Consider the following 14982-nt stretch of genomic DNA (forward strand, 5'->3'; position numbering starts at 1 on the left):
AACCAAAAAAGGGGGAGGGGAGAAGGGGGAAGGTTGGGGTAACATAGTGTCACGACCATATAATGACAGGTTATGATCGTGTCATGAGGTGTTATGACCATATAATGACAGGTTATAATCATGTCATGAGGTGTTATGACCATATAATGACAGGTTATAATCGTGTCACGACCATATAATGACAGGTTATAATCATGTCATGAGGTGTTATGACCATATAATGACAGGTTATAATCATGTCATGAGGTGTTATGACCATATTAATGACAGGTTATAATCATGTCATGACCATATAATGACGGCTTATAATCATGTCATGAGGTGTTAGGACCATATAATGACAGGTTATAATCATGTCATGACCATATAATGACAGGTTATAATCATGTCATGAGGGGTTATGACCATATAATGAGAGGTTATAATCATGTCATGAGGTGTTATGACCATATAATGACAGGTTATAATCATGTCATGAGGTGTTATGACCATATAATGACAGGTTATAATCATGTCATGAGGTGTTATGACCATATAATGACAGATTATAATCATGTCATGAGGTGTTATGACCATATAATGACAGGTTATAATCGTGTCACGACCATATAATGACAGGTTATAATCATGTCATGACCATATAATGACAGGTTATAATCATGTCATGACCATATAATGACAGGTTATAATCATGTCATGAGGTGTTAGGACCATATAATGACAGGTTATAATCATGTCATGAGGGGTTATGACCATATAATGAGAGGTTATAATCATGTCATGAGGTGTTATGACCATATAATGACAGGTTATAATCATGTCATGAGGGGTTATGACCATATAATGACAGGTTATAATCATGTCATGAGGTGTTATGACCATATAATGACAGGTTATAATCATGTCATGAGGGGTTATGACCATATAATGACAGGTTATAATCATGTCATGACGACGTGTTACTGAAATGGTAAAATAAAAAAGTAATTTCCCCAGCAGCGAGACACACACACACACACACACACACACACACACACACACACACACACACACACACACACACACACACACACACACACACACACACACACGTGTGTAAAGCCTCATCTAACGCCTCAGGGGTCCTTCTCACCTTTAGTAGAGGAGCTGCCTTTGAATCCTTACTTCCTGGTACATAAAACCATTTCCTCCTATTAGCCTGAACAGCAGTCCACTGCATCAACTCTACGTTCCTGTATTGGGTGTAATTTCAACAATTTCTCCCTCAGCAGCGTGGCATTGAACCGTTTGTCTTTGATGCTGATGGTGGATTTGAACTGTTATTTCTAAACCAACGTCTCCCCTTTTAAAAAAATAGCCTTTTTTTTTTTTGACTCAATGGCCACTATATCTGGCGGAGTAAACCATGATGGAGACAGTAGGGGTTGATTACATTTTTACTGAAACATGTCTTCTTCTTCCTCCTTCCAGATGTACGCTGTACAGAACCAATATGGCATTCCGCATTCAGAGGTATGTACAGTAAGTCACGCTGTGAAATATGCTGCAATTAGTAAATTAACTCTAAATGGTTTCCTAGTCGAGGTTAATTATGGACTCTAAATGGTTTCCTAGTCGAGGTTCATTCTGGACTCTAAATGGTTTCCTCGTCGAGGTTAATTATGGACTCTAAATGGTTTCCTCGTCGAGGTTAATTATGGACTCTAAATGGTTTCCTAGTCGAGGTTAATTATGGACTCTAAATGGTTTCCTAGTCAAGGTTAATTATGGACTCTAAATGGTTTCCTCGTCGAGGTTAATTATGGACTCTAAATGGTTTCCTCGTCGAGGTTAATTATGAACTCTAAATGGTTTCCTCGTCGAGGTTAATTATGGACTCTAAATGGTTTCCTAGTCGAGGTTAATTATGGACTCTAAATGGTTTCCTCGTCGAGGTTAATTATGGACTCTAAATGGTTTCCTAGTCGAGGTTAATTATGGATTCTAAATGGTTTCCTCGTCGAGGTTAATTATGGACTATAAATGGTTTCCTAGTCGAGGTTAATTATGAACTCTAAATGGTTTCCTAGTCGAGGTTAATTCTGGACTCTAAATGGTTTCCTCGTCGAGGTTAATTATGGACTCTAAATGGTTTCCTAGTCGAGGTTAATTATGGACTCTAAATGGTTTCCTAGTCGAGGTTAATTCTGTATCGTATTCATGACTGCTGTGTGTTATTTCTTACAATTTTACCCAAACCATCTGTCTCTGTGTCACTGTGTGTCACTCTGTCTCTCTCTTTGCCCTCCTGTCTGTCTGTCTGTGTTTCATTCTGTTTGTCTGACTGTAAAACCAATCCATCTGTCCTCCTGTCTCTCGCTCTCTCTGCCCGTCTGTCTGTTTGCCTGACTGTCTACCTATCCATCTGTCCTCCTGTCTCTCGCTCTCTCTGCCCGTCTGTCTGTCTGTTTGTCTGACTGTCTACCTATCCATCTGTCCTCCTGTCTCTCGCTCTCTCTGCCCGTCTGTCTGTCTGTTTGTCTGACTGTCTACCTACCCATCTGTCCTCCTGTCTCTCGCTCTCTCTGCCCGTCTGTCTCTGTCTGTCTCCCTCCTGTCTGTGTTTCAGTTGGCCAAGCTTCACCAGTTGTCGATGCAGCAGCAAGGCCTGGCAGCCCAGATGAGCCAGCAGCAAGCCAACTCTGTCATGCCTGGTACGTTGGGGGGGGGGGGGACAAAAATGAGTTTTCTTTGGTCAATAGATGAGGAAGTAGTATTTCCTCTTTCCCTGCTCTTCGTCAGATGATCTCCATTCAGACATGCCACATCATAATAAACACATGTACTGATGATTCATGAACGTATGAATCAGTCAGCCAGCACTGGAGAAGCACAACAAAGATCTATTGGAATGAATTGTTGTGTAGTCTAGTGACTCAACAGGAGGGTAAACAGTAGCTTGTTGTGTAGTCTAGTGGCTCAACAGAAGGGTAAACAGTAGCTTGTTGTGTAGTCTAGTGACTCAACAGGAGGGTAAACAGTAGCTTGGTGTGTAGTCTAGTGGCTCAACAGAAGGGTAAACAGTAGCTTGGTGTGTAGTCTAGTGGCTCAACAGGAGGGTAAACAGTAGCTTGGTGTGTAGTCTAGTGACTCAACAAGAGGGTAAACAGTAGCTTGGTGTGTAGTCTAGTGGCTCAACAGAAGGGTAAACAGTAGCTTGTTGTGTAGTCTAGTGGCTCAACAGGAGGGTAAACAGTAGCTTGGTGTGTAGTCTAGTGGCTCAACAGGAGGGTAAACAGTAGCTTGGTGTGTAGTCTAGTGGCTCAACAGAAGGGTAAACAGTAGCTTGTTGTGTAGTCTAGTGGCTCAACAGGAGGGTAAACAGTAGCTTGTTGTGTAGTCTAGTGGCTCAACAGGAGGGTAAACAGTAGCTTGGTGTGTAGTCTAGTGACGCAACAGGAGGGTAAACAGTAGCTTGTTGTGTAGTCTAGTGACTCAACAGGAGGGTAAACAGTAGCTTGGTGTGTAGTCTAGTGGCTCAACAGGAGGGTAAACAGTAGCTTGTTGTGTAGTCTAGTGGCTCAACAGAAGGGTAAACAGTAGCTTGTTGTGTAGTCTAGTGGCTCAACAGGAGGGTAAACAGTAGCTTGGTGTGTAGTCTAGTGGCTCAACAGGAGGGTAAACAGTAGCTTGTTGTGTAGTCTAGTGACTCAACAGGAGGGTAAACAGTAGCTTGGTGTGTAGTCTAGTGGCTCAACAGGAGGGTAAACAGTAGCTTGTTGTGTAGTCTAGTGGCTCAACAGAAGGGTAAACAGTAGCTTGTTGTGTAGTCTAGTGGCTCAACAGGAGGGTAAACAGTAGCTTGGTGTGTAGTCTAGTGGCTCAACAGGAGGGTAAACAGTAGCTTGTTGTGTAGTCTAGTGACTCAACAGAAGGCTAAACAAATGAATACTTCACTGTAGAAAGAGTGCTGAAATTATGTGTTTGTTTATACGCTTTAAATTCATAATGGGGTTTATTTACATGCTTTAAATGCATAATAGGAACACAATGATAGCTTATTCTGTCTTCTGCTAAAGCAGGGTGAGAGAGAAAATGGGAGAGGGGAGGAGAGATGCAGAGGAAATGATCATGAGAGGAGACGCGATGAGAGGAAAGGAGGGGAGATGGAAAGATACAGAGAAGAGAGAGAAGAAAGAGGAGAGGGGGCAGAGATGGAGAGGAGAGACAGAAAGGAGAGGAGGCAGAGATGGAGAGGAGAGACAGAAAGGAGAGGAGGCAGAGATGGAGAGGAGAGACAGAAAGGAGAGGAGGCAGAGATGGAGAGGAGAGACAGAAAGAGGAGAGGAGGCAGAGATGGAGAGGAGAGGAAAGGAAGAGGAGAGGAGGCAGAGATGGAGAGGAGAGGAAAGGAAGAGGAGAGGAGGCAGAGATGGAGAGGAGAGGAAAGGAAGAGGAGAGGAGGCAGAGATGGAGAGGAGAGGAAAGGAAGAGGAGAGGAGAGGAATAAAGAGGAGAGGAGAGAGTATTCTCACTGTGTTATGGATGGGGGCGATTATATTAAGTTGTAGATAAAAAGTTAATCAGTCATGGCAATGTTATAGTCTATTAAGAAACACTGTTTAGAAAGCCAAGCTCTACATCCTTGCTGAGATGAGAGAGTAGAAACAGTAGAGTAGAGAGAGTAGAGAGAGTAGAAACAGTAGAGTAGAGAGAGTAGAGTAGAGACAGGAGAGTAGAAACAGGAGAGTAGAAACAGGAGAGTAGAGAGAGTAGAGAGAGTAGAGACAGGAGAGTAGAGAGAGTAGAGATAGTAGAGACAGGAGAGTAGAGACAGGAGAGTAGAGACAGGAGAGTAGAGACAGGAGAGTAGAAACAGGAGAGTAGAGAGAGTAGAGAGAGTAGAGACGGTAGAGACAGGAGAGTAGAGACAGGAGAGTAGAGACAGGAGAGTAGAGACAGGAGAGTAGAGACAGGAGAGTAGAGACAGGAGAGTAGAAACAGGAGAGTAGAAACAGTAGAGTAGAGAGAGTAGAGACGGTAAAGACAGGAGAGTAGAGACAGGAGAGTAGAGACAGGAGAGTAGAGAGAGTAGAGACGGTAGAGACAGGAGAGTAGAGACAGGAGAGTAGAGAGAGTAGAGACGGTAGAGACAGGAGAGTAGAGACAGGAGAGTAGAAACAGTAGAGTAGAGAGAGTAGAGACAGGAGAGTAGAAACAGGAGAGTAGAGAGAGTAGAGACGGTAGAGACAGGAGAGTAGAGACAGGAGAGTAGAAACAGTAGAGTAGAAAGAGTAGAGTAGAAAGAGTAGAGTAGAGAGAGTAGAGACAGGTAGAGACAGGAGAGTAGAGACAGGAGAGTAGAAACAGTAGAGTAGAGAGAGTAGAGACGGTAGAGACAGGAGAGTAGAGACAGGAGAGTAGAGACAGGAGAGTAGAGACAGGAGAGTAGAGACAGGAGAGTAGAGACAGGAGAGTAGAAACAGGAGAGTAGAAACAGGAGAGTAGAGACAGGAGAGTAGAGACAGGAGAGTAGAGACCGGAGAGTAGAAACACTCGTAATATGGATTCAAACCCAGTTCTTCACACTTCTACACTGAACATGTTTCAGAGAGGTGACGGTATCCAACAGAAGGTTGGTCACCAGAACATAAAGCGTTTGTGAGGTGTTATAATTTAGTGGTTTTTTACTGTGTGACTCTCCATGTTATACCTGGGCTTTTACTGTGAAATGCATCATGTTTTACTGTGTGACTCTCCATGTTATACCTGGGCTTTTACTGTGAAATACATCATGTTTTACTGTGTGATTCCCCATGTTATACCTGGGCTTTTACTGTGAAATGCAGCATGTTTTACTGTGTGATTCCCCATGTTATACCTGGGCTTTTACTGTGAAATGCAGCATGTTTTACTGTGTGATTCCCCATGTTATACCTGGACTTTTACTGTGAAATGCAGCATGTTTTACTGTGTGATTCCCCATGTTATACCTGGGCTTTTACTGTGAAATGCATCATGTTTTACTGTGTGATTCCCCATGTTATACCTGGGCTTTTACTGTGAAATGCATCATGTTTTACTGTGTGATTCCCCATGTTATACCTGGGCTTTTACTGTGAAATGCAGCATGTTTTACTGTGTGATTCCCCATGTTATACCTGGGCTTTTACTGTGAAAGGCATCATGTTTTACTGTGTGATTCCCCATGTTATACCTGGGCTTTTACTGTGAAATGCAGCATGTTTTACTGTGTGATTCCCCATGTTATACCTGGGCTTTTACTGTGAAAGGCATCATGTTTTACTGTGTGATTCCCCATGTTATACCTGGGCTTTTACTGTGAAATGCAGCATGTTTTACTGTGTGATTCCCCATGTTATACCTGGGCTTTTACTGTGAAATGCAGCATGTTTTACTGTGTGATTCCCCATGTTATACCTGGGCTTTTACTGTGAAATGCAGCATGTTTTACTGTGTGATTCCCTAGGGTTTACTTTACCTCTCTTTTCTCCCAGCAGGAATGGAGTCCAATTCCCAGACCACATCACAGGAACTGCTCATTCCTAATGACGTAAGTGTAGCTAGCGATACTTTGGCTGCGATGTAAGAAATATTGCCACATAACAATCCTGAACAATATTATTCAGTCAGACACCCACCCACTACTCATTCCAGAGCTGTTCTCTGATTCATTCCAATGTTGCCTCTAAACCCAACGGGCAAAACTAGGCTTGGAGTGTTGAAATGACTTCGTAACGATGTCACCTCTCTCTCTCTCTCTCTCGTTATCTCTGTCTCTCTCTTGCCCTCCCTCCCTCCCTCCTTCTTTCATGTCTCTCCGTCCATATGTCTCAGTTCTATGAGTTTGAACTAAATCCAGTCATGATGCTTGTCACATTTAAAAGCTCTGTGCTGTCAGAACAGAGCAGTAAATACAGCAACCAAAGGGCTTTCAACTGAGCCCTCTTTCCACAAAGTACAGTACAGCCCTCTTTCCACACAGTACAGTACAGCCCCGCCCAGCCCAGCCCTCCCCTCCCCAGGACAGCCCAGCCCAGGACAGCCCTCCCCTGTTCAGCCCAGCCCCTCCCCAGCCCAACTCCGCAAGGCCCAGCCCCTCCCCAGCCCCTCCCCCAGCCTCTCCCCTGCCCCTCCCCAGCCCAACTCCGCATGGCCCAGCATAGACAGTGTAGACTCTAGAGGTGGGGGAAGTAGCAGGACATAGTGCGGGGGGGGGGGGGGGGGGGGGTGACACATACTTTAGACATGAGACAGAGCCAGAGCATGGGGCTTCCCGAACAAATTCCAGCAGCCACTGATATCACCACCCAACACTCCTGGAGAAGAGCCCTGATATGCTGGCCTTTGTTATTTCTGTCCCTGGATGTCAGAAGAGAAGGACTGCATGGTTCTGACGTTTACCCTAGACATCCATCCTAGATATCTGCCAGGGCAGGGAGGATGAGGATAAACGTCAAGACAGGGAGGATGAGGATAAACGTCAGGACAGAGAGGATGAGGATAAACGTCAGGACAGAGAGGATGAGGATAGACATCAAGACAGGGAGGATGAGGATAAACGTCAAGACAGGGAGGATGAGGATAAACGTCAAGACAGGGAGGATGAGGATAAACGTCAAGGAGGATGAGGATAAACGTCAAGACAGAGAGGATGGGGATAAACATCAAGACAGAGAGGATGAGGATAAACGGCATGAGAGAGAGGATGAGGATAAACGTCAAGACAGGGAGGATGAGGAGAAACGTCAAGACAGGGAGGATGAGGATAAACGTCAGGACAGAGAGGATGAGGATAAACGTCAAGACAGGGAGGATGAGGATAAACGTCAGGGCAGAGAGGATGAGGATAAACGTCATGAGAGGGAGGATGAGGATAAACGTCAAGGAGGATGAGGATAAACGTCAAGACAGAGAGGATGAGGATAAACATCAAGACAGAGAGGATGAGGATAAACGTCAGGGCAGAGAGGATGAGGATAAACGTCAGGACAGAGAGGATGAGGATAAACGTCAGGACAGAGAGGATGAGGATAAACGTCAAGACAGAGAGGATGAGGATAAACGTCAAGACAGGGAGGATGAGGATAAACGTCAAGACAGAGAGGATGAGGATAAACATCAAGACAGAGAGGATGAGGATAAACGTCAAGACAGGGAGGATGAGGATAAACATCAAGGAGGATGAGGATAAACATCAAGGAGGATGAGGATAAACGTCAGGGTAGAGAGGATGAGGATAAACGTCAAGGAGGATGAGGATAAACGTCAAGACAAGAAGGATGAGGATAAACGTCAAGGAGGATGAGGATAAAGGTCAAGACAGAGAGAATGAGGATAAACATCAAGACAGAGAGGATGAGGATAAACGTCAAGACAGGGAGGATGAGGATAAACGTCAAGGAGGATGAGGATAAAGGTCAAGACAGAGAGAATGAGGATAAACATCAAGACAGAGAGGATGAGGATAAACGTCAAGACAGGGAGGATGAGGATAAACGTCAAGACAGGGAGGATGAGGATAAACGTCAGGGCAGGGAGGATGAGGATAAACATCAAGGAGGATGAGGATGAGGATATACGTCAAGGAGGATGAGGATGAGGATAAACGTCAGGGCAGGGAGGATGAGGATAAACGTCAAGACAGGGAGGATGAGGATAAACGTCAAGGAGGATGAGGATGAGGATAAACGTCATGAGAGGGAGGATGAGGATAAACGTTAAGACAGGGAGGATGAGGATAAACGTCAAGACAGGGAGGATGAGGATAAACGTCAAGGAGGATTAGGATGAGGATAAACGTCAGGACAGGGAGGATGAGGATGAACGTCAGGACAGGGAGGATGAGGATAAACGTCAAGACAGGGAGGATGAGGATAAACGTCAAGACAGGGAGGATGAGGATAAACGTCAAGGAGGATGAGGATGAGGATAAACGTCATGAGAGGGAGGATGAGGATAAACGTCAAGACAGGGAGGATGAGGATAAACGTCAAGGAGGATGAGGATAAACGTCAAGACAGAGAGGATGAGGATGAACGTCAGGACAGGGAGGATGAGGATAAACGTCAGGACAGGGAGGATGAGGATAAACGTCAAGGAGGATGAGGATAAACGTCAAGACAGAGAGGATGAGGATGAACGTCAGGACAGGGAGGATGAGGATAAACGTCAGGACAGGGAGGATGAGGATAAACGTCAAGGAGGATGAGGATAAAACGTCAGGACAGGGAGGATGAGGATGAAGGTCAGGACAGGGAGGATGAGGATAAACGTCAAGGAGGATGAGGATAAACGTCAAGACAGAGAGGATGAGGATGAAGGTCAGGACAGGGAGGATGAGGATGAAGGTCAGGACAGGGAGGATGAGGATGAAGGTCAGGACAGGGAGGATGAGGATGAAGGTCAGGACAGGGAGGATGAGGATGAAGGTCAATCTAAAATGAAAGGAACGGTGTGGAATTTAGATCTGTGTTTCAAGTCATTGTAATTGAGACTCTGAATATTTAAATAGACAAGGAGACAGCGTTACTTTTGTCCCACGTTGTTAATATATCGTCTGCGTCTGAAATCGTTTCTAGCTATCAAACCCTTGCTTTCGGCCGTCCTTGTTTCCTCAATTCCTCTCAAAGCTCATTGTAGGTCGGAAGTCAGAGACAGGGACCTTGGATCCTCTCCTCCAATGCGCTTTGAGAGAAACCGAAAGAACAGAAGAAGGATTTGAGGGATGGTAACATTCTCTCGCTCAGCCATTGTTTGGCGTTCTGTCATTGTGTTTCTGTGGTCTTTCATTGCATTAAAGATTCAATGTTCTAACATGAGTCAAAACCTTGATGGATAAAGTTGTTAATCGTGTTAGATAAGGTCGCAACTCAATTTCTCTCCACAAAAAACCCTTTAGATCAGAAGGAGAACAATAGGAATAAGTTGGGAGAGAGAGAGAGAGAGAGAGAGAGAGAGAGAGAGAGAGAGAGAGAGAGAGAGAGAGAGAGAGAGAGAGAGAGAGAGAGAGAGAGAGAGAGAGAGAGAGAGAGAGAGAGAGAGAGAGAGAGAGGAGAGGAGAGGAGAGGAGAGGAGAGGAGAGGAGAGGAGAGGAGAGGAGAGGAGAGGAGAGGAGAGGAGAGGAGAGGAGAGGAGAGGAGAGGAGAGGAGAGGAGAGGGAATAAGCCCGACAGACACGCGCTGCTGAGAATTTCCTAAAGGCCTGGAGGGGCTTTATATGGGGGGGGGGGGGGGGGGGCTGTGTGTGTGTGTCCTGGGGTGAGGGCTGTAATGTCCACCAGCTCCACATAATAAGTCATTTCACATTACAACTGCAGCAGGGAATCCACCCAAAATAACCCAGTTGTTTTCCACTTATTTAACATCAGAATGAGATCAACTGAGTCCTGTGCTGCTATACAGTCATATGTGTGTGTGTGTCCTGTGCTGTTGTACAGTCATATGGGGACAGTTTGGACCTGGTACTTGTCTGTGGGCACTTAGCTTAGTCCCCCAAATAATCAGCAGGCCATTAATAGACCACAGTGGGAGAAAGGAGGGGAGAGAGGAGAGGAGGGAAGGAGGGAGGAGAGGAGGGAAGGAGGATGGGAGAAGGATGGAGGGGGTGTCAGACACTGGGTGAGCGGGTCACTCGTGGCGAAAAGAGAGAGAGAGAGAGAGAGAGAGAGAGAGAGAGAGAGAGAGAGAGAGGGGGGAGATAGGGGAGATGGAGAGAGCGAAAGGAGAGGTAGAAAGACAGGACAGATGAGAGAGAGAGAGAGAGGAGAGCGACGACAGGAGAGCGAGTGAGGGGAGAACAAAAGGAGATGAGGGTCTGTCCTTCAGCATGCCGAGCTGACAACACGTCCATGTTGGTGTCACTGCATCACTGTTCAGGCCTCAGACATGACAGGGAGTCCGGTATCCCAAATAGAACCCTATTCCCTATATAGTGCACTACTTTTGACCAGAGCTCTATTGGTCCTGGTAAAAAAAAAGTAGTGCACTACATAGGAAATAGGGTGTAATTTGAGACACACACACAGAGACATAGGGATCTCTCTGGATCAGGGGCCTAACTCCTGACATCAGGGCCCCTCCACAAAGGAGACATAGGGATCTCTCTGGATCAGGGACCTAACTCCTGACATCAGGGCCCCTCCACAAAGGAGACATAGGGATCTCTCTGGATCAGGGACCTAACTCCTGACATCAGGGCCCCTCCACAAAGGAGACATAGGGATCTCTCTGGATCAGGGACCTAACTCCTGACATCAGGGCCCCTCCACAAAGGAGACATAGGGATCTCTCTGGATCAGGGACCTAACTCCTGACATCAGGGCCCCTCCACAAAGGAGACATAGGGATCTCTCTGGATCAGGGACCTAACTCCTGACATCAGGGCCCCTCCACAAAGGAGACATAGGGATCTCTCTGGATCAGGGACCTAACTCCTGACATCAGGGCCCCTCCACAAAGGAGACATAGGGATCTCTCTGGATCAGGGACCTAACTCCTGACATCAGGGCCCCTCCACAAAGGAGACATAGGGATCTCTCTGGATCAGGGGCCTAACTCCTGACATCAGGGCCCCTCCACAAAGGCCCTCTGCCCATGACACTGACTCTGTGCGGAGCTTCCTCTCAGACCTGGGTTCAAATACTGTTTGAAATCATTTTTTTGTCATTTCAAATAGTGAAATATCTGGGCTTTACTGATGATATCTGGGCTTTACTGGCACAATGAGAACAATAGAGTAGTTGCAAAAGTGCAAAGATCTAGATCACGACTAGATCACTCCGGTTAGACTAGATCACTCCGGTTAGACTAGATCACTCTGGTTAGACTAGATCACTCCAGTTAGACTAGATCACTCTAGTTAGACTAGATCACTCTGGTTAGACTAGATCACTCCGGTTAGACTAGATCACTCTAGTTAGACTAGATCACTCCGGTTAGACTAGATCACTCTGGTTAGACTAGATCACTCTGGTTAGACTAGATCACTCCAGTTAGACTAGATCACTCCGGTTAGACTAGATCACTCTGGTTAGACTAGATCACTCCGGTTAGACTAGATTACTCTGGTTAGACTAGATCACTCCGGTTAGACTAGATCCCTCTAGTTAGACTAGATCCCTCTAGTTAGACTAGATCACTCTAGTTAAACTAGATCACTCTGGTTAGACTAGATCCCTCCGGTTAGACTAGATCACTCTAGTTAGACTAGATCACTCCGGTTAGACTAGATCACTCTGGTTAGACTAGATCACTCTGGTTAGACTAGATCACTCCATTTAGACTAGATTACTCTGGTTAGACTAGATCACTCCGGTTAGACTAGATCACTCCGGTTAGACTAGATTACTCCGGTTAGACTAGATCACTCCAGTTAGACTAGATCCCTCCAGTTAGACTAGATCCCTCCAGTTAGACTAGATCACTCTAGTTAGACTAGATCACTCCGGTTAGACTAGATCACTCCGGTTAGACTAGATCACTCGGGTTAGACTAGATCACTCGGGTTAGACTAGATCACTCGGGTTAGACTAGATCACTCCAGTTAGACTAGATCACTCTGGTTAGACTAGATCACTCCGGTTAGACTAGATCACTGCGGTTAGACTAGATCACTCCAGTTAGACTAGATCACTCCGGTTAGACTAGATTACTCCGGTTAGACTAGATCACTCCAGTTAGACTAGATCCCTCCAGTTAGACTAGATCCCTCCAGTTAGACTAGATCACTCTAGTTAGACTAGATCACTCCGGTTAGACTAGATCACTCCGGTTAGACTAGATCACTCGGGTTAGACTAGATCACTCGGGTTAGACTAGATCACTCGGGTTAGACTAGATCACTCCTCTCAGACCTGGGTTCAAATACTGTTTGAAATCATTTTTTTGTCATTTCAAATAGTGAAATATCTGGGCTTTACTGATGATATCTGGGCTTTACTGGCACAATGAGAACAATAGAGTAGTTGCAAAAGTGCAAAGATCTAGATCACGACTAGATCACTCCGGTTAGACTAGATCACTCCGGTTAGACTAGATCACTCTGGTTAGACTAGATCACTCCAGTTAGACTAGATCACTCTAGTTAGACTAGATCACTCTGGTTAGACTAGATCACTCCGGTTAGACTAGATCACTCTAGTTAGACTAGATCACTCCGGTTAGACTAGATCACTCTGGTTAGACTAGATCACTCTGGTTAGACTAGATCACTCCATTTAGACTAGATTACTCTGGTTAGACTAGATCACTCCGGTTAGACTAGATCACTCCGGTTAGACTAGATTACTCCGGTTAGACTAGATCACTCCAGTTAGACTAGATCCCTCCAGTTAGACTAGATCCCTCCAGTTAGACTAGATCACTCTAGTTAGACTAGATCACTCTAGTTAAACTAGATCACTCTGGTTAGACTAGATCACTCTGGTTAGACTAGATCACTCTGGTTAGACTAAATCACTCCATTTAGACTAGATTACTCTGGTTAGACTAGATCACTCCGGTTAGACTAGATTACTCCGGTTAGACTAGATCACTCCAGTTAGACTAGATCCCTCCAGTTAGACTAGATCCCTCCAGTTAGACTAGATCACTCTAGTTAGACTAGATCACTCCGGTTAGACTAGATCACTCCGGTTAGACTAGATCACTCGGGTTAGACTAGATCACTCGGGTTAGACTAGATCACTCGGGTTAGACTAGATCACTCCAGTTAGACTAGATCACTCTGGTTAGACTAGATCACTCCGGTTAGACTAGATCACTGCGGTTAGACTAGATCACTCCAGTTAGACTAGATCACTCCGGTTAGACTAGATTACTCCGGTTAGACTAGATCACTCCAGTTAGACTAGATCCCTCCAGTTAGACTAGATCCCTCCAGTTAGACTAGATCACTCTAGTTAGACTAGATCACTCCGGTTAGACTAGATCACTCCGGTTAGACTAGATCACTCGGGTTAGACTAGATCACTCGGGTTAGACTAGATCACTCGGGTTAGACTAGATCACTCCAGTTAGACTAGATCACTCTGGTTAGACTAGATCACTCCGGTTAGACTAGATCACTGCGGTTAGACTAGATCACTCCAGTTAGACTAGATCACTCCGGTTAGACTAGATTACTCTGGTTAGACTAGATCACTCCGGTTAGACTAGATCCCTCTAGTTAGACTAGATCCCTCTAGTTAGACTAGATCACTCTAGTTAAACTAGATCACTCAAGTTAAACAAGATCATTCTGGTTAGACTAGATCACTCTGGTTAGACTAGATCACTCTGGTTAGACTAGATCACTCTGGTTAGACTAGATCACTCCGGTTAGACTAGATCACTCCGGTTAGACTAGATTACTCCGGTTAGACTAGATCACTCCGGTTAGACTAGATCACTCCGGTTAGACTAGATCACTCCGGTTAGACTAGATCCCTCCAGTTAGACTAGATCCCTCCAGTTAGACTAGATCACTCTAGTTAGACGAGATCACTCCGGTTAGACGAGATCACTCCGGTTAGACTAGATCACTCGGGTTAGACTAGATCACTCGGGTTAGACTAGATCACTCGGGTTAGACTAGATCACTCGGGTTAGACTAGATCACTCCAGTTAGACTAGATCACTCTGGTTAGACTAGATCACTCCGGTTAGACTAGATCACTGCGGTTAGACTAGATCACTCCAGTTAGACTAGATCACTCCGGTTAGACTAGATCACTCCGGTTAGACTAGATCAAACACTACAAGTATTTGAAATATTTCGAATAGTACTTGAACCCAGGTCTGGCCCCGATCTCTGACACTGGGCTTGGCTGTCTTTGACAGATCCCTTATCTATGCCCTCTGCTGTCACTGAGATTAACCAGGCCAGAGAACACACAGACAGGACACAGCAAAGCCATACTACACCCAGACCACAGGAACACTAGACGATCCCAGAGCAGAGACAGGAGGATGAGTCAGGCTGCAGCACCTGTTGTAGTTTAA

General features: G+C 45.4%; 1 protein-coding gene across 3 annotated transcripts in view; it reads left to right on the forward strand.

The window, feature by feature from the left end:
- The window catches only part of LOC139553216 (poly(rC)-binding protein 2-like), a 174270-nt gene that overhangs the window by 146805 nt on the left and 12483 nt on the right, over nucleotides 1-14982 (forward strand). For 2 of the 3 annotated variants that reach the window (XM_071365290.1, XM_071365310.1), the window contains 3 exons: nucleotides 1471-1512; nucleotides 2609-2693; nucleotides 6498-6553. In XM_071365290.1, the coding sequence (XP_071221391.1) occupies nucleotides 1471-1512; nucleotides 2609-2693; nucleotides 6498-6553 (183 nt within the window). The remainder of the gene's footprint in view (nucleotides 1-1470; nucleotides 1513-2608; nucleotides 2694-6497; nucleotides 6554-14982) is intronic. The other variant, XM_071365300.1, reaches the window with a different exon arrangement.

The sequence above is a fragment of the Salvelinus alpinus genome, chromosome 2 (assembly GCF_045679555.1).
Source record: "Salvelinus alpinus chromosome 2, SLU_Salpinus.1, whole genome shotgun sequence".
In the NCBI taxonomy this organism is placed as follows: domain Eukaryota; kingdom Metazoa; phylum Chordata; class Actinopteri; order Salmoniformes; family Salmonidae; genus Salvelinus; species Salvelinus alpinus.